The sequence below is a fragment of the Callionymus lyra genome, chromosome 3 (assembly GCF_982586985.1).
Source record: "Callionymus lyra chromosome 3, fCalLyr1.hap1.1, whole genome shotgun sequence".
Classification (NCBI taxonomy): domain Eukaryota; kingdom Metazoa; phylum Chordata; class Actinopteri; order Syngnathiformes; family Callionymidae; genus Callionymus; species Callionymus lyra.
The window spans coordinates 14,326,273-14,349,712 of record NC_141820.1 but is presented as its reverse complement, the minus strand read 5'-3'; the positions used below and the strand labels follow the sequence as shown (position 1 = coordinate 14,349,712).

The window sequence follows — 23,440 nt, the reverse complement described above, 5'->3', positions numbered from 1 at the left end:
TTCATGAAAAATTCACATATTTTCAATTTTAATAACATTTTCATGTCTTCTGTTGAGTGTAAACAAGTGCAAAGTGATGTTTGGAGGAAGTCATGAGTTTTATCACTAAAGGTTTGAGCAATTTTAGGATCGTTTTTGAAGAAGAAGATCAAGCAATGAAGACGAGTGAGTTTGATCCAAGGACTGCAGTCTTCATGTAACATTCATCTATTGAGGTTGATACATATTCTCAGTGATCATTATTAGGAGTTCAAGTGAAGATAATAAACCATGACTCATCATAAATATATGGTCACCCAGAAGTGATGAAACACATTTACAAACTATGAAACAAATGTACAAACTACAGTATGAAACACATTTACATCTTTTGAAACAAATTTACAAACTATGAAACAAATGTAAAACTACACAATGAAACACATTTACATACTTTGAAACACATTTACAATCTATGAAACACATTTACAAACTATGACACACATTAACAACCTATGAAACACATTAACAATCTATGAAACACATTTACAAACCCTGAAACAAATTAAAAAACTTTGAAACAAATTTACAAATTCTGAAGAATTTGAAAACTCTGAAAGAAATTCCAATTTCCTGAAAAAAAATTGCAAACTCTTGAAACAAATTGCAGCTTCCTGAAACACATTTACAAACTTTAAAATGTTTTTTAAAAACTCTGAAACAATCGAACAAGTTGGGAAACTTGTTTTGCACTTCAAGGCCACCTTATTAGACGCATGTTTTTTTTAAATATTGTTTATTTGTGACCAATGATGACCTACTTTGTCAGAAACTTGACAAATTAGACTGAGGTTAACGTGATGCATCATGGGAAATCCGATTTACGTTTACGGTTTGAATAAACATGGTCAGTTTCTGAAAAATAAATCAATCTCTAACCCTTTTTGTTGGCTATAAATAAGGGAACATTAAGCCTGAGACTCTTGAAAGTGTTAGATTATTGACTACACAAGGAGAGGCAGCAACAAACTCTACACGTCCTGCAAAAACAACCCTTTTCAGAGTAGATTCTGGCGCGGCTGGCGGGGCCTGAAAGTGCTGTCTCTGGTCCTGAAACACAAACCACCACAGCTGTGAGCGTGTAACAGCAACAATTGCTCATTTAGCGGCTCCGCCAGTGCGCCAAAACTTCATTGTATCCGCCGCATCCGACCAAAACTCTCAAACTTCTCCACAAAATTGATCTGACACAGAGCTTTGGTACTCGGGGGGGGGGAGGGCCGGGGGGAGAGCTTCGGGGAGGGGGGGGTCATGTAAATTCGCTGATGCAACAACCGCTCATTGTTCCACAGGGAAAAAACAATGTGCGAGTAAAGGCGGCACAGGCACTGTGTCTGGTTCCATCCAACTTAATCAAGGCCGAGGAATGATATTCAATAAGATATTCTACTAATATAGTTGGAGCTATTGTTTCGCCGCCGCTTTGCCAATTAGACATGGCCGTGCTCGCCTGTGGTTTGTGTACGCTTGACAGCCCGCCATAGGAGGAAACATAATGGGCTCTGACAGCCACCGAACCACCACTGTCGGGTCACCGTGCTCCGCTCAAACACATATGCTGATGTTTGGAGCGACCAATAAACAAGACTTTAACTTCTTTTAGAACCTTTTTCCCTCCAAGGATCAGTATCTCAGTAACTTTTTCAACATTCTCTGGAGTTTACCTTTAGATAAATGTACTTCAAATAATACAATACTTCAGTTAAACCAGGACACCTATTGCAAAGCAAAATGGGTGACAGTTCTCTGTCTTTTAGAAGTTTCTGTTTGGTATTGAAACATTCCAAGCCAACTTAAAACTGTATCTCGCATTTTCTTGCACTCATGTTTTTTTTCTATTTTTATAATCATTCTTTATTCTGTCTGAATAAAGGAGTCATTAACAGCCATAGAAAGAGTCACTGTAAATTGTAGTATAAATAAATACTTGGTGAATGAAACTGTTTCTGATTCTGATAAAAAAAAAGTATTTGTTTTCAGAATAATGACCAAAAAAATATAATAGAGATACTTTTTATTTTGTCAATGATAACACAAATAAGTTAAAATAGGCAAAAATAGAAACAAGAAAATACAAGCAATTAAATACAACATTTTTATTATTAAATTAAGCAAAAAAAGAATGAGCTACAATGTTTGATTTAAGTTTAAAAAAATGTATTAAAGTTGAGCTTTATTGCTTTTAAAAAGGTTTCAGTGACTTTTAATGTATACACAAATATATGATATAAATCAACTTTAATATATTAATATTTAATACATATATTTGAAATCCCATTAGGATCACGATAAACATAAAGTCACTGATACAAATATTTATGAAGACGAAATGTAACTTTAACAAAGTAAAATTCAAGATTAGTTGTAAACTAAAATTGAAAATTAGAAATTCAATTTCATTTCAAACTTATAATCTGTAGTTAAAAATAAGTGTATTTTGGCTTTTTATGTTTTCACATATTTACTGATGAGTCAAAACTACACAGGAAAAAGTGTTTGTGTGTGTGTGTGTGTGTGTGTGTGTGTGTGTGTGTGTGTGTGTGTGTGTGTGTGTGTGTGCGTGTGCGTGCGCGTGCATGTGCGTGTGCGTGTGTGTGTGTGTGTGTGTGTGCGTGTGCGTGTGCGTGTGTGTGTGTGTGTGCGTGTGTGTGTGTGTCAGGAGAGCAGGCAGCTGTTGCGAGGCACACGCCATCAGCCAACTCAGCTCCGTGTCTCCACTCGACCACCACACAGAGCCACTCACTTATCAAAGCAGACACGCGTCCCACTGGATCCCCCCCACATCTACCTGTCAAACTCACTTTTGCACCCAGAAAAACCCACATCCTTCACACCACTTTTAATGAACCTTTAAATTTGCCTTTGATCCGGAGGAGGTTTTTGAAAGAAGGAAAACCTCTCCTTTGATGTCAACAGTTGGCTTTTATCTACTTAGATACTGTAGATTTTTAATTTTATTTGATATTAAGTAAGTAAGTAATTTTTATTTGTATAGCGCTTTTCTAGACCAGGGTCACAAAGCGCTTAAACAATCAAAACATTATTCAATAAAGTATATACTTTAAAGCTCAAGATAAAACTGATAACACAACAGGAGTTCCAGAAAATCAAGTAAAAGCCTGAACAAATATTAGAATTAGACTAACCTTTACTTTTATGTATTTTTTATACTTTTGGGTGGTTTTATTGGGTTGTTTTTTGTAAAAGTTCAAAAGAATAGTTCGACTTTTGTTCAGTGGCTGTAGAAGTCTTTTGCTGACATTCCTGCCATCTTGTTTTTACTGAAGGGAAGTAATATAACTTTTTGTTTTAATTATACCAATGATGAAATGCAGAAATTACTTATTATTTCAGAAGGTCATTGGACTTTTAAAACACTAATGTCATTAATTTAATAGAAAATTGGCCAATTTTTTTGTTTTTGTTTATGTATGAAATATATGTTCTGTTGTGCTATGAGGTCGTGTTTAAGGATCAAAGTACAAAACGAAAAACACAAACAATAATTCAGTAGCAAATGATTTTTTTATTATTCTTCTTGTAGAAAAAAAAGCAGAATGGTGTCCACTCATTGTAAAAGACAGTTGGCAGAAACAATGTGACCATTTTGGACAATAGCTGCATCACTTTTGATCAATTATTTTTCTCTGGACAATATTTGCTATTAAATAAGACACGTTGGTGCTATAGAGTCTCGTTGAAGAGAGGAGAGACTACAGTAGGCAGGAGGTATAGAAGCGACTTCGTAATATATATAGACAAAAATATATATACAAAAAAAGTGTGTACAAAACGTCTATAAATCTCTTACATACAAAAATAGTTTAATATATTTACCCCCCCAAGAAAAGTGTTTAGATATAATATTTCATAGAATAAATCCGCGACTTGGAAGCATTTTTTTTTCAGAATTGGTGTGTTCTTGTGATTGGGTTTTAGCATAGATGAGGATCGACGTGTTTTAAATAATGTTCTGGAGAAGGAAGAGCATCTTCCGGTAAAAAAAAAAATCCTTTGGCGCATCATCTCGGTTCCTACCGAGTCTTTTTTTTCTTTTTTTTCAGGACTGCAGCATCAGGACCAACCCGAGCCTTAGTAGTTCAGTGCATCTTCATCCGGGACCTGGACTCAATCCTGTCAAAGGAAAGGTTCGTGGATCCTTGGGAGATTCTTGGGTTTTTGTTGGGTTTTTTTTTTTTTTAATATATATAGATGCTCAGAACCAGTTCGTAAAGTCCAGCAGCTCCCGCTCCTCCGGACTGAGCGGATCGTACGAGACTTCGTCCGAGGAGTAGGAGGACACGGGAGACCCCGCCATGGAGTTCATGTCCGCCGAGTACCCCTGCGACATGGCGGGCGACAGCACCCCGGACTGGAAGGCGGCGCTGACCGCGTCGTGCTCGTCCAGCAGCTGCTGCAGTGCCCGGATGTACTCCACCGCCGAGCGCAGCGTCTCCACTTTGCTCATCTTCTTGTTCGCGGCTCCGTTGGGCACGTGTTCGCGGAGCGTGGCGAAGCCGTTGTTGACCAGCTTGACCCGGTTCCGCTCCCGCTCGTTGCGCCGGGCGACGGCGTGCGGCTGCTGCGGCGGGAGCGTGTAGCCGAAGCCGGCGAAGTTGAGGCGCCGCTTGCAGCGCAGCAGCTCCGGCGAGGAGGAGCGCTTCTTGCCGGAGCTCTTGCCGCTGCTCTGGCTGCTGCCGCCGGGGCTCAGCTGGAGGTCCTGACCCGCCGAGAAGAAGCAGGCTGGAGGCAGAAGCTGCTGCTGATGATGATGATGATGGCTGATCTCCATCTTGAGCTCCATCCCCAAAAAATAAAAAAAGTGGGGAAAAAATAAAGTTTTAAAGCCTCCCGCTCGTGTTGTGACGCGCGTTTCTTTTTTGTGTGTGTGTGGGCGGGATGGGGGTCCACTGAGGTCGCTCCTCTTGTGAGTCTGGATCCCCGGAGGAGAGACGCGAGTGCTTTTCTACACGCGGGCGTGGACACGCCCCACGGTCGCGTGGATACACCTTCGAGCTCCCGCACGGTGCTGCTTTACGCGCGCCGGACGCGTGCCACCGAAGCACAAAACAAACAGGAGAGAGTGTGCGAGCGTGTGTGTGTGAGTGTGTGAGTGTGTGAGTGTGTGTGCTCTCCATCACCGGTGTGTGTGTGAGGTGATGATGAAACAGTCGAGACTTCAACAGAAAAAAAAAAAGTGTTTACTTGTTTAACTTCTACTCCTGAACTCGAACCTTTACCGTCGCCATAAATACGTTTAATTTGACCACATATATTTACAATTAATATCATCTTCAAGAAAATGTATTTATATCATATATATTTAATGTTTTATGATTTTTTTTTTTAAATTAGTGTATGAATTACCTTTCAAATCCATCTTGTATCATTGTTTAATGGTGGTAATTATTGTTTAATCTTCTTAATGAAAATAATATTAATAAGGATATTGTAGTTAAAATAACACATTTATGAAGTTACTTAAACCTTATTACATTTTGATAAAATTCAACATGTTGAATAAATATATATGCAAACACTGTTAAACAAACTTATTTTTTAATTTATTATTTTAATCGGTGTTAAACAACATGCTTTTATTTATATTTGAATCCTTGTTAAACAAAATACTTAAATCTTTAGTGTATTCTATTGAAATATTAACAGTTTTTAACTGAATTTAGAAACTTAACTTTTGTTCCGTAGTTAAATCAAAGAAAAGTTAAATAAATGTTGACTTATATTAAGAATGTGAATTAAATTGTTGAGACTTATTTATCGCCTCAACACCTATACATGAATCAAGTATTTATAAAAAATAGTTGATTTTAGACTTTTAAATGAAATAGAAATTGATTTAATGGGCTTTCTTTTACACAGACTGGGGAGTTTTGCACACACTGATTCGATCGCTAAATCACTAGTTTCATTTTTTAAATGATTTATTCATATTGTTTATAAAGAACTATTGGTTTTATAGAGACTCGACCATTATGGAACGACAACTCCAAAACAGGGTTTACGGGTGTAGCGCCTTCTCGCGGTGTTAAGTAGTAACTACAACAAAAGTTGGCCTGAAAGTAAAGAAAATAAAAACAGTGATAAATACTGGAGATCAGTGGATAAACCTCGGTGTGTCTTTCAAGTCAGAGCTTCTTTTTTTTTTAACTTTAATGATCCAGGTTCGCGTCTGAAAAGAGGCTGCTTTAATGGACTTTTGTCCCTCGTGGAGCCGAATTTTCCACTTTGATTAAAACACATCATCAGCATCGCAAAAAAAAAAAAAAAAAAAAAGCGGAACGGAGGGGCCCACAAACGTGAGCGGGGGCCCCTGCGAGACGCTGCTGAGGGGCCTTTGTGTGAGATTGGATCCACTCGATATGCTTACAGTAATGTTGACGCGCAATTATTGTCGCTTTATGAACGAGCCCAGTCGTGAAGACGCGTCTCCGAGCGTGGAACAAATCAGGATCAAACTCCTATCTTCAACCTCCTTCTTTTTCTTTATTTTCCCTGCGCCTTCAAGAGGGCTTTGGTAATAAATTGTGCAATTTTTCTGCGTTTGCGGCGGCATTCAAAAAAAACCAAGCTCGCGTCGAGGGCCCCCTGCACCCCAATACTTTCTTTTATTCCCCTTGCTCCCCCTCATCACTCACTCTCTCTCTCTCTCTCTCTCTTGCCCAGCGAGAGAGTTTAGAAAAGAAGCGTGGGTTCTATTCAGCGCGTCCCCTCACCCCTCCACCACAGCCAGGCCCTCGGTAACCAATCCACAGCCCGTTAGAGGCTCCCAGGGTCCAATTAGCGCTTTGTTATCACTTCTGTGGGCTTCAGAGCCTGGACTCCACTCGTGATAACAACAGTGTAATAATTCATATGACGTGTGGGCCCTCGTTTGAACACGTTTCTGCACCGTTTCTATTTGTTCTTTGAGCTTCTTTATAAGCAGCTTTATCTTTGTGACGGATTTAAAGCACCGCTTTATTGGTTATTAAATTATAACTGACGATGCTTTAGCAGTTAATTTACAATAAATTACAGATTTTTCTTCAGGCACTGTTAATGTGCTCAAAAATGATGCCATTTCGAATTAAATCATTTTTAAACAAGCCTTTCTTAAAACGTTACAATGGTGTAAGAAGCGAGACTGAAGCAAAACAAATCAAGTTTATTTACTATTAATATGATTTATTGTGACCAATTTGTCATTCATCCTACTTATAACTAGATAGATAGATATATTTATACTTTATTAGTCCCACAAAGAGACTATTCAGAAACAATGGGACATTTTAGTGACGGTCTGATGAAGTTTCATGAAGCAGTGTCATTATTTTTTAGAGTCCACTAGATGGCAGTCAATTCACTATTTTTTTTTCTGTTTTGAACTGTTTCAATGAAATATCAAATCATGTTTAAACTGATTGCGCCACCTACTGACCGCTAAGCAACATGAAGCTTCATGAAGCTTCATCAGCACATCACTACCTAAAACCTACAGCTTAAACAAAGTACTTATAATGGTATGAGTTAATAAAAAATAGTTTTCATCATCTGTCCCTTTGACTGCATTCATGTGGCCCTAATGAAGTCTATTCATCCATCCATCCATCCATCCATCCATCCATCCATCCATCCATCCATCCATCCATCCCTCCATCCATCCATCCATCCATCCATCCATCCATCCATCCATCCATCCATCCATCCATCCATCCCTCCATCCATCCATCCATCCATCCATCATCCATCCATCCATCCATCCATCCATCCATCCATCCATCCATCCATCCATCCATCCATCCATCCATCCATCCATCCATCCATCCATCCATCCATCTATCTATCTTTTTCTTAGAATATTTCTTGGCCCCTCAAAATAATTTCAGTGAATATTGAAAACAAATTAACTTTAGTTTATTTTAATTAGTTTCTTTTCTCGTTTTTGGGACTCTTTGGGTAAGAGAGACAAGTCCCTCCTCCAGCTCCACATCCTGAAGACCAAGAGTCTGATAGTCAACTTGACTGACTGATGCCGACAACGTTTCTCAGGGCGATCCTCAACAAAAGACTTAAGAAAACCTCTCCACGAAGAGCGTTTGATGCCCGGAAGATACCATCAAACGATGAACCTGAATAATGAAAAATAAATAGAATTCAAGCTTCATAGTATGTATTATGTAGTATGGTGTTCAGAGCATGGAGACATATTATTCGTGATAAAAATGTAGTGACATTTTGATATATATTTGTTTAATCTCATGCTTGTCTTTGCATTTACAGCATTAGTTGTTGAAGAGGTAACCCCTCGGAACTCTTCCAAATGAGTGGTTCTTGCAAAGGGATGTGCATATTATAACTGTTGAACCTATGACAGAAACTATTTGTTTGACTTTTTATTGAGAAATAATTGTTTTAGAACTAAAATAAAAATGATATGGTATCCTTTTATACATAAATATATATCCATTTTAAAAAACATCGAGAAGTACAAATTATCTTGTTACTTAGCCTTGATACAAATGAATGAATGGACATGATTTATTCAGGGATCCATCATTGTTTCTGCCACTCCTCTTGTGAAATGTTACTAGTCAACAGCGCTCTCTATCGTGCAACATCGGTACTTCGCTACTGCAACCACAACATGCGTTATATAGATAGAAAATTCGTCGTGTTGCTATTATTTAATTATTTTATAAAATACATTAATAAGATACCATGTATGTAAGCTATCTTACGCAAAATATTGCAGATCTGATATTATTAATTTACATTTAAAACGGCAGCTCCTGCTGTTAACTATTTCTCGTGAAATCTCAATGTTAATGCTCGATTATTTAAGATGAACAAATAAAAATACTTTTCCTGTTTGTAACTTCCGCAGATTCATGAAACAAATGGTATTTAGAGGATTTGGGTTCATAATTTTTTGTCCAGTCTGAGATTCCGTAGATCACGTGGTTTTGTTTACCAGTGTATGGCGTCTTATCCAGTAGCATAGCAAGCGAATAGTTATGTTGAGTACTGTTTAAATACTTGTCATTTGTATTTTACAATGTGTCTTTACTTGCATTTTCCTTGCATAGATGTGTTTGATTTATTCTGCGGTTGTTAGCTTGTGTAGCTCAGAGAGACACTTTTGAATTAAAGATATTGTTGTTTTGGCGATGAGAGCTTTGAATTATGTTCAGCGCGTCAGTTTGGATTTCTCAGGGACTCTGTTCCCTCATGCGATCTGTCTGGGAGACGCAGACAACGACTCGGTAAACCCTTCAAACTCTTTGTCAAGTTTGATTTCGGATGTATATTGTTGCTGTGTAAGTCTTCTTGTTAGCTTGTTTTAACGCCTAGGTCTCTAGTATTATGTGCTCGTTTTAAATAATGTATCCTCGTTTGTTGTCAAAATAAAAATGTTTAGTATTTTGTTCATCTCGTCCAGACTTGGAGAAGTTTATTTGGCCCTCATGTGATCAAATGTAATTTAGGAACCAACGATTTTAACTTGTATTTATTTCTATTATTTATTAGTGGTCTCTAAATATGACTATAGGGATATTGCTTAAGGAATTCTATCCTCTCCTTTTTTATATATATTTTTTGCCCCTCTAAAGGATTTAAGTAAACATAAAATATATTTGAATAAAGGTGCCTTATATCAGAATATTTTTATACAAGTGTTATGTTAAAAATACTAATTTCAGCCCTGTTGAGCTTGATTATCAAACTTTATTTTATACATTTGGCTCTTTTAGCATTGCTTGATGGCCCCTCACATTAGCTACTGTATAACATGTGGCCCCTGATTTTCTCTGTATTTGCTGATAAGTTTCATTGTAGCAAGAGCAACAGCAGTATAACAACAATGCAGAATGAGTAGCCCAAACTAAATCCTCCGACAAAAAAAATCACAATTAATATACATATACGTACAATATAATATATAACATATACATAAAGCTAGTTGTGATTTTTCTTACAATAGTCAAACCTTCAACTGCCTTCTTGTCCGCAGTTAAATGAGTTGGTGGTCGGAGACACCAGTGGGAAGCTGCATATATACAAGAACGACGACTCCAAACCATGGGTCACAAGATCATGTGTGGGAATGGTGAGCTCATGAAAAAGCAACAATTTTTTTAGTGATTTAAAATAACCGCAGTTGGGTTTTGTTTCCAGCTCACTTGTGTTGCAGTTGGAGATGTGTGCAACAAGGGAAAGGTTTGACAATCAAAGTTTTAAGATTCACATTTTGTTGTTGTTGTTGTGTGACTTTATGTTTTTTGTCAGAACCTTGTGGTGGCTGTCGGAGCCGAAGGCTGGTTCCACCTGTTCGATCTGACCGCTGTAGCTCCAAACAAAGCAGATTCTTCCAGCCAACATGAGTCACTGAACAGCGACGACCAGAGACCCTACTTTACGCAGCACATTCCTGCCAACACCAAAGTCATTCTCATCAGCGACATCGGTAAACTCTCGCCTAACGCAACACGTTTAAGGTCTTCTGGTTGATCGAAGGTGTGTTTTGTAGACGGCGACGGCCGCTGTGAGCTGGTGGTGGGATACACCGATCGAGTCGTGAGGGCGTTCCGTTGGGAAGAGTCTAGTAATAATTCCGACCTCGGATCAGGGCATCTGGTCCTGCTGAAGAAATGGCTGCTGGAAGGACAGGTTTGTTTTCATTGTTTTGTTCCAGTCTTCTGCAGTTTTTGGCCTACTTTGTTTTGAAAGAGCACCAAAACTCTTGCATTAAAACAAAAATATTCTTCAATTTCTTTCATTTTCACAAGCATTAAATACAATTTATATGTGATGAATTCATAAAAGTGTTTTTTGATAACGTAAAGGTCAGGCCATTAATAAAAAATATACAATGTTTTGTAACTCCCTCCGCCTTTTCTATATCCGTAGACTAATGTTTTTTATTTTATTTTTTTATTTGTATATATTTATTATTGTGCTTATTTAATTTAATTTTTTTTAGTATCATTGTTATTTTATTTTTGTTTTATTGTTAATATATGTATATATATATTTTACTGTTTTTGTAATCAATTTTCTATACGTGTACAGCGTAATAATGTCTTAATAAGTATTTGTTTGGTAATTATTGTCTTGTTAGCTGCTTATCCTAAGTGTTTCATTAGTAACAAATTTTATTCATTAAAATTATTATTTTCAAATATATGTTATTGCTGTTCATGTAAAACAAGAAGAAATGTGTTAAAATATACAAAGATAAGATAATCAATGGGTTTCTCTGCTGGGATGTGATCAGTCCAGAAGAAAAAACCACAAAAATGTATTTAAGGGCTTGAAAAACTCAGCTCAAGAGATTTAAAATCACTGCAAATTGAGTTTGTACTTGAATGAGTATGTGAACAAGTTCCAGCGAATTTGAAACCCTTTATGACACAAATGTATGATGAAAACTGTTATATCAGAATCAGACTCACTTTTATTGCCAGTTTTGTAAACACAACATAGGAATTTGTTGTTGTATCAGTAAAAAAAAGCAATAGAAAACAGAACGAAGCCCCAAGGCAGTCATTCTACGGCGCCTAATGTTCTCTACAAACAGTCTGCAAAAAATAAATATTGTATCTGTTCTTTCTGCAGGTGGACAGTCTGTCTGTGAATCCTGGTCCAGAGGGTTTACCAGAGCTGATGGTGTCCCAGCCTGGCTGTGGCTACGCCATCCTGCTCTGCTCCTGGACACAGCAGGAATCCAGTGGTTCGGGCGATGAAGCTCCTGCAACTCCTGGAAGGTAAATACTAATCGCACAAACTCAACATTTTGGGGATGAAAGGCCACTTGCGTGAAGGTGTTGTAGGTCACTGGTCCCAAAAATTGTTGTTCCCAGTCTGTGGGGAAGTTGTTACCAATGCACTGTCATTATAAATGTCTGAAAGGTGTTTTGCTTTGAAAAAAGATGGTATTTTCCTTGAAGTAAAGTTAGACTGTGACTCTTAACAAGTCAACACATCTGTTTCTGTCAAGTTTACTCCAAAAATGAACCTGTTTACTAATGAAAATGAGTGAAACTAAATAATGCTAAAACCAAAACACTGGAACAAGGTCATTCAAATCTAGGAGACACACAAATGAAGAACATCATAGATGCAAAAAGACAATCATCTTGTCGTTTTTTTTGCGTTTTATCCATAGGCAGGTCTGTTATTAAAATAAGGTTTTGAAACCCTGGTGTAGATGATTTGAATTCAAAAATGTAAACTCCTTTCTTCAGACATTCCCCCAAGCCATGCAGAGACTGAATGTGCGAGTCAAATGGCAGTTTGATTTCGATGAATAAAACACCATTTAGTTTAGTTTAAACAATGGAAGAGTTTTTTATTTTACTTTATTTAGTCCGTTGGATGGTCACTGGTGAAAAGTGTTCGAGCATGTACCTGATTGGTTGCAATGTAAAGTAGTTTTAAAGCTATAAAGCACATGTGTCAAACACATGTAGCGTAATAGTTTTATAGATAGATAGCTGGATAGATAGATGGATGTTAAACTAATGTTGAAGGAAGTAATAAATATACATACTGACCTACGTTTTTATCTTTTTAATTGTTTAAAAAAATAATAATTATGGTTTATATTTTTTAATAAAGTGTCTTTACAATAAAATAATTCGATTTTTATTTTATTTTTACAATGAACAGGCAAATATTCCCTTCATTTTTGTGTTGCAATTAAACTTCCGGCCGCTAGATGGCAACAGTCATAGGGCAGCTAAAGGAACAAAGAAATCCTATTAGATCCCGGCGGTGACTGAGGACGAGAGGATACTGTCAACTCTAGCAGCTTTTAAAGCAGATGTTTTGGACATATTTTGTTTTCAAAACAGATGGAAGCAGTTTGTCAAGAGTCGTGTGGTCTGTAAATTCTGCAACACCATGTCAAGTACTCGACAATACTACAAATATATCCTTGTTACTACTGTATGGCAATATGTTGTATCTGTCTCCACGTATCGTGATACTAATTGTATCGCCAGATTCTTGCCCATACACACCCCTACTGCTCATACTTGAGTGTTTTGAATCTACATTTCATTCTCTGTGTTTTCAGCGAGGGACCCTCCAGGGACATAATCCTGCATCTGACCACTGGGCGGATACAAAACAAAAACGTGTCGACTCATCTCATTGGCAGCATCAGCAAAGGTTGGAAGAAATAAGATATATATATATATATTGCGTGTAGAGTGAGATTGAAATGATCACAGACGTGTCTCGACAGGCTCCAAAGAAGAGTCGGCCATCTGCGGCCTGTTTGCTCTCTGCACGTTAGATGGTGAGTCTGACCTCTCATGACCCGCTACTTGTCTCGCGTTCATCTCGATTCTCGTTCAAGTCTGCTGGTGTTTATCGCACACGAGTAGATGGACTCGGAGTGCTGCGCCTGTGTTGTCTCTGTGAGAGGGTGAAGTGTTAATAGAGTTCACAGGTGAAGAGCTAATGTTCTTCTGTTGGATAACTGCCATTTCTTCTGAAGCATTCAGCTCATCAATATTTGGATGTGATATTTTTTCTTCCTCACGGGGGCGCCAGAGTAGATGAAACGATTCCACCCAAACAGTGATCATCTTTACAATGGAGTTAGTTTATTAAAATAAGAAATAAAGCTGCAGGCCTGTTTGTATTGATTGTGTTTTACTTCTGTTTTGTCACATTAAGGAACCATGAAGTTGATGGACAGTTCGGAACAACTGCTGTGGTCGATGCAGGTGGATCATCAGCTCTTTGCTCTACAGAAGCTCGACGTCACGGTCCGTCTTTGTTGCTTGTTAGCCTTTAAGATTGTAATTTGTATTGATTAAAATTGTAGTATTAAAATATCAATCCAGTCAAATCACTCAAAATATATAAATAATAATATATATTTATTACAAAAAGTTTACTGTGGTATTTATCAGGAAAATAATATATTCAATTTCAATATTTAACTTAATCACGTTTTAATTTTGCCTTAAGAAGGAGGTGAAAAAATGGGAATGTAAATATAAACCTTTTTTATGTCTTTTAACTCAAAATAATCCAAGAGAAGCTTCTTAAGAATCTCTCGAGTTATGTTAACGTCTATGAAAACAAGCATTCCATTAAATCGCACTTGAACACTCCAAAAGTTAAACTTTTAAATTATAGTTCAAGTTAAAGGTCAAAGTTTTCTCATATATATTTCCATATTTTAACTCGCCTCAAAGAATGACGATGAACCTGAACTCGTTCTTATCTGTCCGGGTCACTCAAAAGTTATTTCCTTAACTTATTTTTAAAATTCTATTTTTTTTTTTTTTATTTTTTTTTTTTTATGGATTTCTGTTTTGTTTTACTGCAAATTTGGGTTATTTTTGTCTTAATTATACATGTTATTTTATTTAAACTACTTAATCAAAGATATACTGTATAATTGATAACATTTAATTTGATTGTATTTATTCCTTAACATAAAATTAATTCTCAATCTCATTCCAAACCTATACAGTGAATAGAAGCATCGCAGTATTTGAAAAAAAGATCAGTTGCAGTAGCAAACATTGTCAGATAAACGACAGGAAGTGTCTTTAAACGTGCAAATGTTCCTTCCCTGCAGAGAGACGGCAGGGAGGAGGTGGTGGCGTGTGCCTGGGACGGTCAGACCTACATCATTGACCACAACCGCACCGTAGTTCGCTTCCAGTTCGACGAGAACGTCAACGCCTTCTGCGCAGGTGAGTCCAACCAGTTGGTGCCGGACGCACCCATCAGATGGCAGTGTTGAGCCACTTGTTGTCCACCCCACACACACACACCCCCACACACACCCCACTCCTCAGTCTGTGCCTTCAGATCTTCACCCATGGTTGTGATCAGAGCAGTTGAGCGGGTTCATGCTGCAGGAGCAGAAGGCGGCAGATTAAACAACTGTGTCTGATCCCTTCATATTGGTGTTTATTAGCCTGCAGAAGCTCCAGCGGTTCAGGCTCTTCATGTTCCGAATCCCAATGGAATAGTTACGACGCTCGAGTTCACGCTTCCGGCTTCTTAGCTCGACTGCGAGCCGCGCTAGGAACGCCCTCGTAGCTCTTTTGTGGCTTTTAGTGTCTGCAAAACCAGTTCATATTTTAAAATTATTTTTCATCGTCAAGTAACATTTATTTGCGAAACACAAAATATTCGCCCGCCTCAGACATGAATCCATAATAATAGCACTTTGTGACACATAGCAGATTAATTCACCTTTACCACCCCGTGACCAACAGGATGTCCTCCATTTGCTATATAATGTGTAACGTTGTTTTGAATTATTTGTTTTTTTTAAACGTCTTAGATTCAACTTCAGAAATTATAGGTTTGTTTTTATTTTAAATTTGTAGCTTTAGATTCTAAACGAAATCTAAAAAGAATGTTATGGGGTGGTAACTTTCACCTCGTAACACCTGCAGCTAGCACTGCTATCAATTAGCTTAGCTAGCAAGTTAACCCATTAGTTTAAAGTTTTGGCAAGTTCCTTATTAAATGTCTTAATAAAAAAAACTTATTTTACAAGTTTCTGTTTATATGTTGCCGGGTGGTTAATTTCACCTTAAAACAATTGCAGCTAGCACTGCTATTAACTAGCTTAGCGAGCAAGTTAACCACTTAGTTAAAAGTTTTCATCAGTCTATAATTAAATTAAAAAAATGAAATATTTCACCTGTTTCTGTTCATCTATATGTTACGAGGTGGTAAATTCCACCCCAGAACACCTGCAGCTAGCACTGATATTAACTAGCTTAGCTAGCAATTTGTACTAATTAATTAAAACTTTTCTTCAGTTCATAATTACGTTAAAAAAGGACTGCAGAGCTAGCACTGCTTCAAAATAGATAGCAGATAGTTGAATGTATTTGTCAATTTACACATACATTTTTAAAAACTTTATTTTAGCAGTTTCTCTTTTTCTGTGCTATGGGGTGGTACATTTAACCCCGAAACACCTGTAGCTAGCACTGCTATTAACTAGCTTAGCCAGCAAGTTAACAAATTAGTACAAAGTTTTTTGTCAGTTACTAGTCGCATTTCTTAATAAAAAAAACGTATTTTACCAGTTCCTGTTCATCCATATGTATGTTACAAGGTAGTACATTTCACTTGGAACACCTGCAGCTAGCACTGCTTTCAACTAGCTTAGCTAGCAATTTATACTAATTAGTTCAAACTTTTCTTCCGTTTATAATTAAAAGAACAAAAATAACGTATATTCCGTTGTTTCTTTTTATCTTTTTGTCACCGGTTGTTAAATTTCCCCATTAGAACAACGGCAGCTAGCAATGCTAACAACTATCCTAGCTAGTACGTTTACCATTTAGTTCATTTAGTTCATATATTTTTAAACCTTAGTTTTTCTATTAAATCTCACCCCAGAACCCCTGCAGCTTCACAACATTTTTTATCAATAATTTGTTATTTTTATATATAATGGGCCGAGGTTAGGAATAACAGAATCTATTTCATTAGTAAACTTGCCTGCTTGAGACCCTGGCTCCTGCGTAAGTTTAAGTGACATATAGTATGGTATCAGCGGCTTGATCTTAATATTGTAACTAATTCAATTATTTTAAATGAATGAATGCTAGTACTAGTTTTATGTGGAACAATTCTTTGAAGTACATTGTGATTTTGAACCAGACACAAAAGTCGTCGTTAAAACACGTGTTATTGTGTATTTGATGCACTGCTCTCAGGTCAGTACACGTGCAAGGACGGCAAGAACAGCCCGTGTCTGGTGTACGTGAGCTTCAACCACAAGATCTACATCTACTGGAAGGTGAAGCTGGAGCGCATGGAGTCTACCAACCTGCTGCGAGTCCTGGACGACAGAGCAGAGTTCAAGAGTCGCCTGCAGTCGCTGGGAGTCGGTGAGTTTCATCCTCACTGATCCAGCGAGACACTTGGGAGAGACGTGTTCTCAGGGTACGGTGTCGGGTCCAGTTGTCAGACCTGATGACTAATGAACACAGAACTGAACTCTCTGAATCGACTCCTCATGACGTTTCTTTATATTCGTCAATTAAAAAATACGTGAGCTAGATGTTGAGTTCATAGTTAGCTTTGAATTCATTTAACTTGTTAGACTTTAGACTTTCTTTTATTGTCATTGCACAGAAAACACAGCAGTGAAACTTGTAACAAAATTTGTTGTGCGTAATATAGGGTTGAATTTTACATTTCGACACTTGAAACTTTTAATTTATTTTGTGAAATGCTGTTTAATGTTTAATTATTAACTTACATTTTTATATATTGAAATGTTACATTTATTTTTTATAGAATCAATCGATTCAATATTTATATACTTATTTATTTATTTTATTTTTTGACTTATTTATTTATTTATATACTTGTTGTTTTTATTGAAAATGAAAATATTTCTATGTTGAAATATATTTTTCATTTATTTAAAATAATTGAATTTGGAAATGTATTATTAATTAATTATACAATATTTTCTTATTATTTATCAATTATTAATCAATTATTTAAAAAATAAAAATCTTTCAATGTACAGATTATTGAATTTGATTATTCGATAATAAATACAAATTAGACCTTTCAATATTGTTCTTATTCAATTATTTAAAAAAATAAATGATATTGCTTAAAAAATATCAACAATTCAATAAAAATTAAACATTTGAAATGTCATATAAAACCATTTGATATTCTGACGGCACTGAAATACCTAGTGTGTATATATATATATATATATATATATATATATATATATATGGACTATATATATGTATATATATATATAGTCCACAGTTGTTGTTCATCAGAAAACACAATGCATTTACTTCCTAGAGAACAGACGTGGTACAGTTGCAGTAAAAGAAAAGCAATGTTCACTGTCAGATAGACTTCTGCTATACGGTCCGTGATGTCGGTTCACATGAATGACCACCAAGTCATGCGTCTTATTCCACGTCAGGGAAAAAACAGAAAACCTCCGTTAGCAGGTCTTCACGCTCCCTGGTAATTGATTCATTTCTTGTGAGTCAGTTGCAGCTACAACAAGAGAGGGCCGGGGGCGCTGTCCTTAGTTTATGAGAAATAAACACTGTCAGACTCTTAAGAAAAACCTGGATGATTCTATAGAAAGCATTTGTTTCCCTCAAAATGATGAAGCCGTGCAGCTGCAACTGTGAACGTGCGAAAGGCTCTTCTTCAGGTGTTGACTTCTCTGTGACTTCTTCTACGTCTCCTTCATCTAAGATTTATAAATGATGTCACTATAACTCTTTTTAATCAAGACAATACATCTGTTGAGGCCATCATTTTAACTTGAAAAAAACAGCAGTGAAGTTCATAAAATACATCAATTATTATTATTATTATTTAATTATTATTATTATCATCATATTTATATATATATAGATATATAAATATATATCTATATCTATAGATATAGATATATATATATCAAAACCCTAAACAAGTTCAAGGCAAAAAAGATACAATACTTACAATGGTCTTGGCATATTTGAAAAACAAATCTCTAGATCCTTAATTAAGTGTGTATGTCTTCTCTGTGACTTCTGTCAATGTGGAACTAAACGTAAACGTAAAAGGTGTCAATTAAGTTTGTTACCTCTGCCAAGGAGGTTATTTTTTGGTTAGTCTTTATGTGATATTAACGCTATATTATTATTATTACATTATTTAAACCTTTTTCTTCTATTATGTTTCACCTTATTTTAAACAACTCATAATGGTTTGAGCATATTTTAGCATGGGCATCGACATGGTCAGCAGATTCTGATCCACAGACCTCAGAGCCCGAGCTGTGGTGTAAGGCTGGACCAGATAACACATGTAAGGAGGACCCTGACCATGAATAGATCTGAAAGTAAAAAAATGATTTTTTTAATGGATCCTGAAAGAAACTTGAAGCCAGTGAAGAGTTATAAGGATCGCAGAAATGTGAGTTCTCCTACTAGAGCAGGTCAGAATTCTCGCTGTTGAGTTCTGAATCAACTGCAGACGAGACAGATCCTTCTTTTTAAGACATGAAAACAAACTGTTACGAAGAAACAAACACATGGATTATAAGCTCCAGATCATGTTGTGACATCATTTTCCCAAGTTTAGAGATTTTTCTCAGTTTAAAGAAACAGTTTCTGGTCAGTTTTCTGCAGTGTTGTACTAGAGACATGTCTTTATCAAATACAACACCCAGGTTTCTCAGGCTCAGTTTGACAGACTGACCTAAGTCACCCAAGTACTGACTCAACCCTTTGCATTTTTAGCAAATAATTGTTATAATTATAATTGTAATAAAAAAGTTCAGCCTCTGGGGCTCAGTTGGATCAAAAGAGCAGTAGAGCTGGATGTCATCAGCAAAAATGTGGTAAGAAACCAGGCAATCTCTGAATGTTTTTCTGTAAAATAAGCTCCTTGGCAGAGGAATACGTCATCTCAGTGCTTACTTCTTCTACCGACTTCCTTCCTCCTTCTCGCTCCTGCATCATCAACCCTTGTGTTTCCTCCCTCCTCACAGACACCCAAGAGCCGGCAGCGGTGAGAGCCCTGGTGTCAGATCTGCTCTACGAGGATTCACAGTGACACCCGTCAACAACTCTTTTTTCTACGTGTGTGTGTGTGTGTGTGTGTGTGTGTGTGTGTGTGTGTCACGTTAATAAAAACCGAACGCCTCCTCGGGTTCGAGCGTCATCCTTCGTCCTCCCCGCGGATCCACGTGTCAAGTTCAAGTTACCGACTTCAATCTCGGACGCGTCGGGTGTTGTGTTCACGCTCGTTAATTTAAACATGGCTGAAGGAGAGACGCTCCCGTTGACCCGATCCAGCAGCACCGGACCCGACGGTTCTCACTCGGAACAACTGTGACGTCACAAAGCAATCGTTGCATACAGAGGATCCGTATGGCAGCCATACTGTTTGTGTGGCGCCTGCAGGGTTTGTTGACTGCTGACTCTGAGGCGTCACAACAGGAGGATCCTGTAACCTCCCGTGTGGACGGCGTATCTGTTTCTCCTGCATTAAATATGAGTCGTGCGTGATGTTTGTCTCTTTAAATGAGCGAGTCCTGGTGTTCCAGACGTCCTCGCAGCTTCTCTCCTCGGAGATCGAAGATATGTTCACGTCTGAAGGAGCTCATTTGGGATTCCCCTTAAAAACATGGATGATGTTTTATCAAATGTTTTGAAACGTAAATGTGTTTCTTAAGTGTCCGTGTTGAGGTTTGTCTAGAAAGGTTCATCAGGTTCAATTGTTTTTCTGACGAGGTGTTTCTTTCTTTTTCAGTCTTAGCCAATTCGTATATATATTGTATCATGTCTGGAAAATATTTTGCAAGGCATGGTCTGATGAAGCTTCATGAAGCAGTGTCATTATTTTCAGAGTCCACTAGATGGCGGTATCTGCACTATTTTACTTTGTTTAGAACAACTGTTCTAATGAAACATCATTTTTAAACTGATGGCGCCACCTACTGTCCTCTAAACAACATGACACTGTTTCATGAAGCTTCATCCGACCATAACAAGCCTAAGCCACAAAATAAATGGACGATCATGAAAATGAGTTAAAAAAACAACAACATTTTATCTTTTAATAACAGCATGATTTTTTTGTTAAAATCCAAAATAATACGATAAAACTAATTTATCACTATTAAAAAACGATCACATATTACAATTGTTTATATATTAAGCATAATAATATATATCTGTTCTTAACAAATGAAATACTATTCAAACTAGTAAGTAATTTTTTTACGTGGACGTTTGAACATTGGCGACTAGACTACTGGCCTCTTAGACAACAAGCAAATCTATCTCGGTAAAAATTAAGTGTGGCAAAAGACCAGGAGGACCATTTTAATATTTCCCAATTTGATGAAATTCAAACAATGTATTACAAACTAAGGAATGGAGAATTCCAGAATTTTCAGCTAATTTTGTCAATTGTAAGGGGTGTGGGGGATAAAACAGGCCTCTCCTTTAAGAAAAAAAATCATATCGTGTAATAACTAGATAAAAGCCAGACCCAGAGGTGGAGTGAAGCAACGAAACAACAGCCAGAAAAGGAAAATACACACAGGTTTATTCACATTGTAGAAGTAATCGACGAAGAAGTGTCCGTATCCTTGTCCAGAAGATAAACTCAAAACACACCATGAACCAGGTGGAGAACATAATTCAGGAAGACTGAAAAACACGCTGAAAAAAGACTACGTAAAAACACAATAGAGCAGGACAATTATTCAGGTATGACATACTGTGTAACAAGGATAACAATCCGCTGCCTATTGCTAGGGAAGAGCAGAGCTGTGTCTCAAATCGCATACTTACGTACTTAAACTAGGTATTTTTATTGCATAAGTGCGTCTCAATTCTTAGTATGTGAAATATAGTGCGCCATTCACACTAAATTGTCGTACTTAAATGCCCACAAAAAACTGAGTATGGATCGATGGACGCTATTTACCCTAAACAGCTGCCATCTTATAACGTTGACGTTGTAAACGGAAGTTTAGTCATATATATATATATATATATATATATATATATATATACATACATATTTATTGATCCAAACAAAATGTGCTGCCAGCAGGTGTCGCTAGTGTTCCTACAGCTGGTTGAAATCATTGTTAAATAGTAGTAGAAGAAGAAGCTGTCGCGTCATTTCCTGTTAGTGTGTAGCAGCAGTGTTTGATTTCAGACAGTACTATCTATCGAGAATTTGCCTACTAGTTAGTACGTACACTATCCCGATGCATACTAACCGCCAGAAGTACGCGATTTGAGACACAGCACCGCCTTTAATCATTGAAGGACCCGCGACTGTCGACTCAGCAACAGGCGCAAATGTCCTGATTGACACGACGAGAACAAAAAGTTCGGCGAACAGCATGTATCATAGTAAACCCATGACACAACAAATACTGTATATATCATCTCAATTTTAAAAAGAAAACGCTATTTAATACATATTAAAACAAAATAATTTCCTTCCAGCAACTGTGATGAACCGCCTGAACTGAACACCGAGGCTTCTTCAGGTGAACGTCCTTGGTCTCATTTCTTTAAACATGAAAAGTGTCTTTGACACAAACACTGTCGCACAAGGTGTTCGTGAAATCCAATTAAAAGAATCGTTAAAGTGTCAAAACATCTATTGCTATTCAGTCCTGTGATTGCACGATGATTCTGTGATTGTCTTTTCCAGCTGATAGGACATCATAACTCCTGCCTGATGGTAAACTGAGAGAATGATGAAGCCGACCAGATTGCGCTCGTACTGACGAGGAAGTGGAGTGTGTTGTGATCCAATTATTTTGGCTCAGTCTGTTGTGTGGTGACAGTTTATTTTTCTGTTTGATGGTGAGAAAGTAAGTAAGAAAGTCATTTTTATTTGTATAGCGCTTTTCCAGACCAGGGTCACAAAGCGCTTTAACAATCAAAACAATATTCAATAAAGTACAAAAGTACAAAATAAAGTGCAACCAGGATGCTTTACTCAAGGTCATAACCTATACTACACATTCTGATCGTGTGGGTTTTCTCTGGGCACTCTGGTTTCCTCCCACTTTCTAAAAACGTAGCGTTTTTACGAGGGTGTGTATCGGCAAGAATTTAGCGATACGATATGTTTCATGATACAGAGGCAGCGATACGACATATTGTGCTACTGTAGGAACAATATAATATTTGTAGTATTGTCGAGTACTTGACTCTAGTGTCGCAGACCACACGACTCTTGATGAAGTCGTAAATGCTTTCATTTGTTTTGAATCAAAAATATGTCCAAACACCAGCTGTTGGTGTCGACTGTATCCTCTCGTCCTCAGTCGCTGGGAACTCAAAGGATTTCAATGTTAAGTCCATAGTTGCCCCATGTTTTGTTTGTTCTTCTACTGTATTTATATGACCAACTCTTCAGGGTGCCCCTTGTCTCACACCCTTAGTAGCTGGGATGGACCCCAGTCCAAAGACCACAACCCTAATTAAGTTAGATTGAGTCGTGGTTAGTCCTGCAGCCCAACCACAGAAACGTCAGATAACTTAAGGTTTGTATGATTCTCCCTATGCTTTCGCTAGTTTCCTCCAGGTACTCCGCTTCCTTCTACAGTATAGAAAGCAACTTTGGATTTTGCGTAGGTGAACGTGTGTGTCTGTAATGGTTGTCTGTCTGAACGGCATGATTGTTTGTATGATGATGTTTTATTAAATCCATTCATGACATTTCTTAATTATTTACTGTCAACTCTGTTGTGTATCTATCAGAAATGTTGTGTACTACATTAAGCAGCTTGATAATCACAGTATGAACTAAATATTAATACACTCTTTAACTTTATCAGTAAACTAGATTTTCTGCCAAGTTGTGTGTTTTTATTCACTGT

The 23,440-nt window shown here is 37.2% G+C and overlaps 2 protein-coding genes across 2 annotated transcripts; one reads left to right on the top strand and one right to left on the bottom strand.

The window, feature by feature from the left end:
* Positions 1 to 3,711: 3,711 nt before the first annotated feature.
* ascl1a (achaete-scute family bHLH transcription factor 1a) lies at positions 3,712 to 4,921 on the bottom strand. Its single transcript, XM_087785728.1, has one exon. It carries the CDS (start codon positions 4,841 to 4,843, stop codon positions 4,256 to 4,258), a length of 588 nt encoding a protein of 195 aa, XP_087641854.1. The 5' UTR covers positions 4,844 to 4,921; the 3' UTR covers positions 3,712 to 4,255.
* A 4,103-nt stretch (positions 4,922 to 9,024) lies between these two features.
* itfg2 (integrin alpha FG-GAP repeat containing 2) lies at positions 9,025 to 19,909 on the top strand. The gene is made up of 12 exons (XM_087786559.1): positions 9,025 to 9,302; positions 10,052 to 10,147; positions 10,216 to 10,257; positions 10,327 to 10,504; positions 10,568 to 10,707; positions 11,656 to 11,804; positions 13,118 to 13,212; positions 13,289 to 13,342; positions 13,726 to 13,817; positions 14,642 to 14,759; positions 16,755 to 16,928; positions 19,571 to 19,909. Exons 1-12 carry the CDS (start codon positions 9,207 to 9,209, stop codon positions 19,633 to 19,635), a joined length of 1,299 nt encoding a protein of 432 aa, XP_087642685.1. The 5' UTR covers positions 9,025 to 9,206; the 3' UTR covers positions 19,636 to 19,909.
* The last annotated feature ends 3,531 nt before the right edge of the window (positions 19,910 to 23,440 follow it).

Excerpts from the sequence above, each read along its gene's own strand:
- ascl1a (XM_087785728.1), bottom strand. The coding sequence starts at position 4,843 with ATGGAGCTCAAGATGGAGATCAGCCATCATCATCATCATCAGCAGCAG.
- itfg2 (XM_087786559.1), top strand. The coding sequence starts at position 9,207 with ATGAGAGCTTTGAATTATGTTCAGCGCGTCAGTTTGGATTTCTCAGGG. Across the intron at positions 10,505-10,567 it reads CATTCTCATCAGCGACATCG|ACGGCGACGGCCGCTGTGAG; the intron begins GTAAACTCTCGC and ends TGTGTTTTGTAG. Across the intron at positions 10,708-11,655 it reads AATGGCTGCTGGAAGGACAG|GTGGACAGTCTGTCTGTGAA; the intron begins GTTTGTTTTCAT and ends TTCTTTCTGCAG.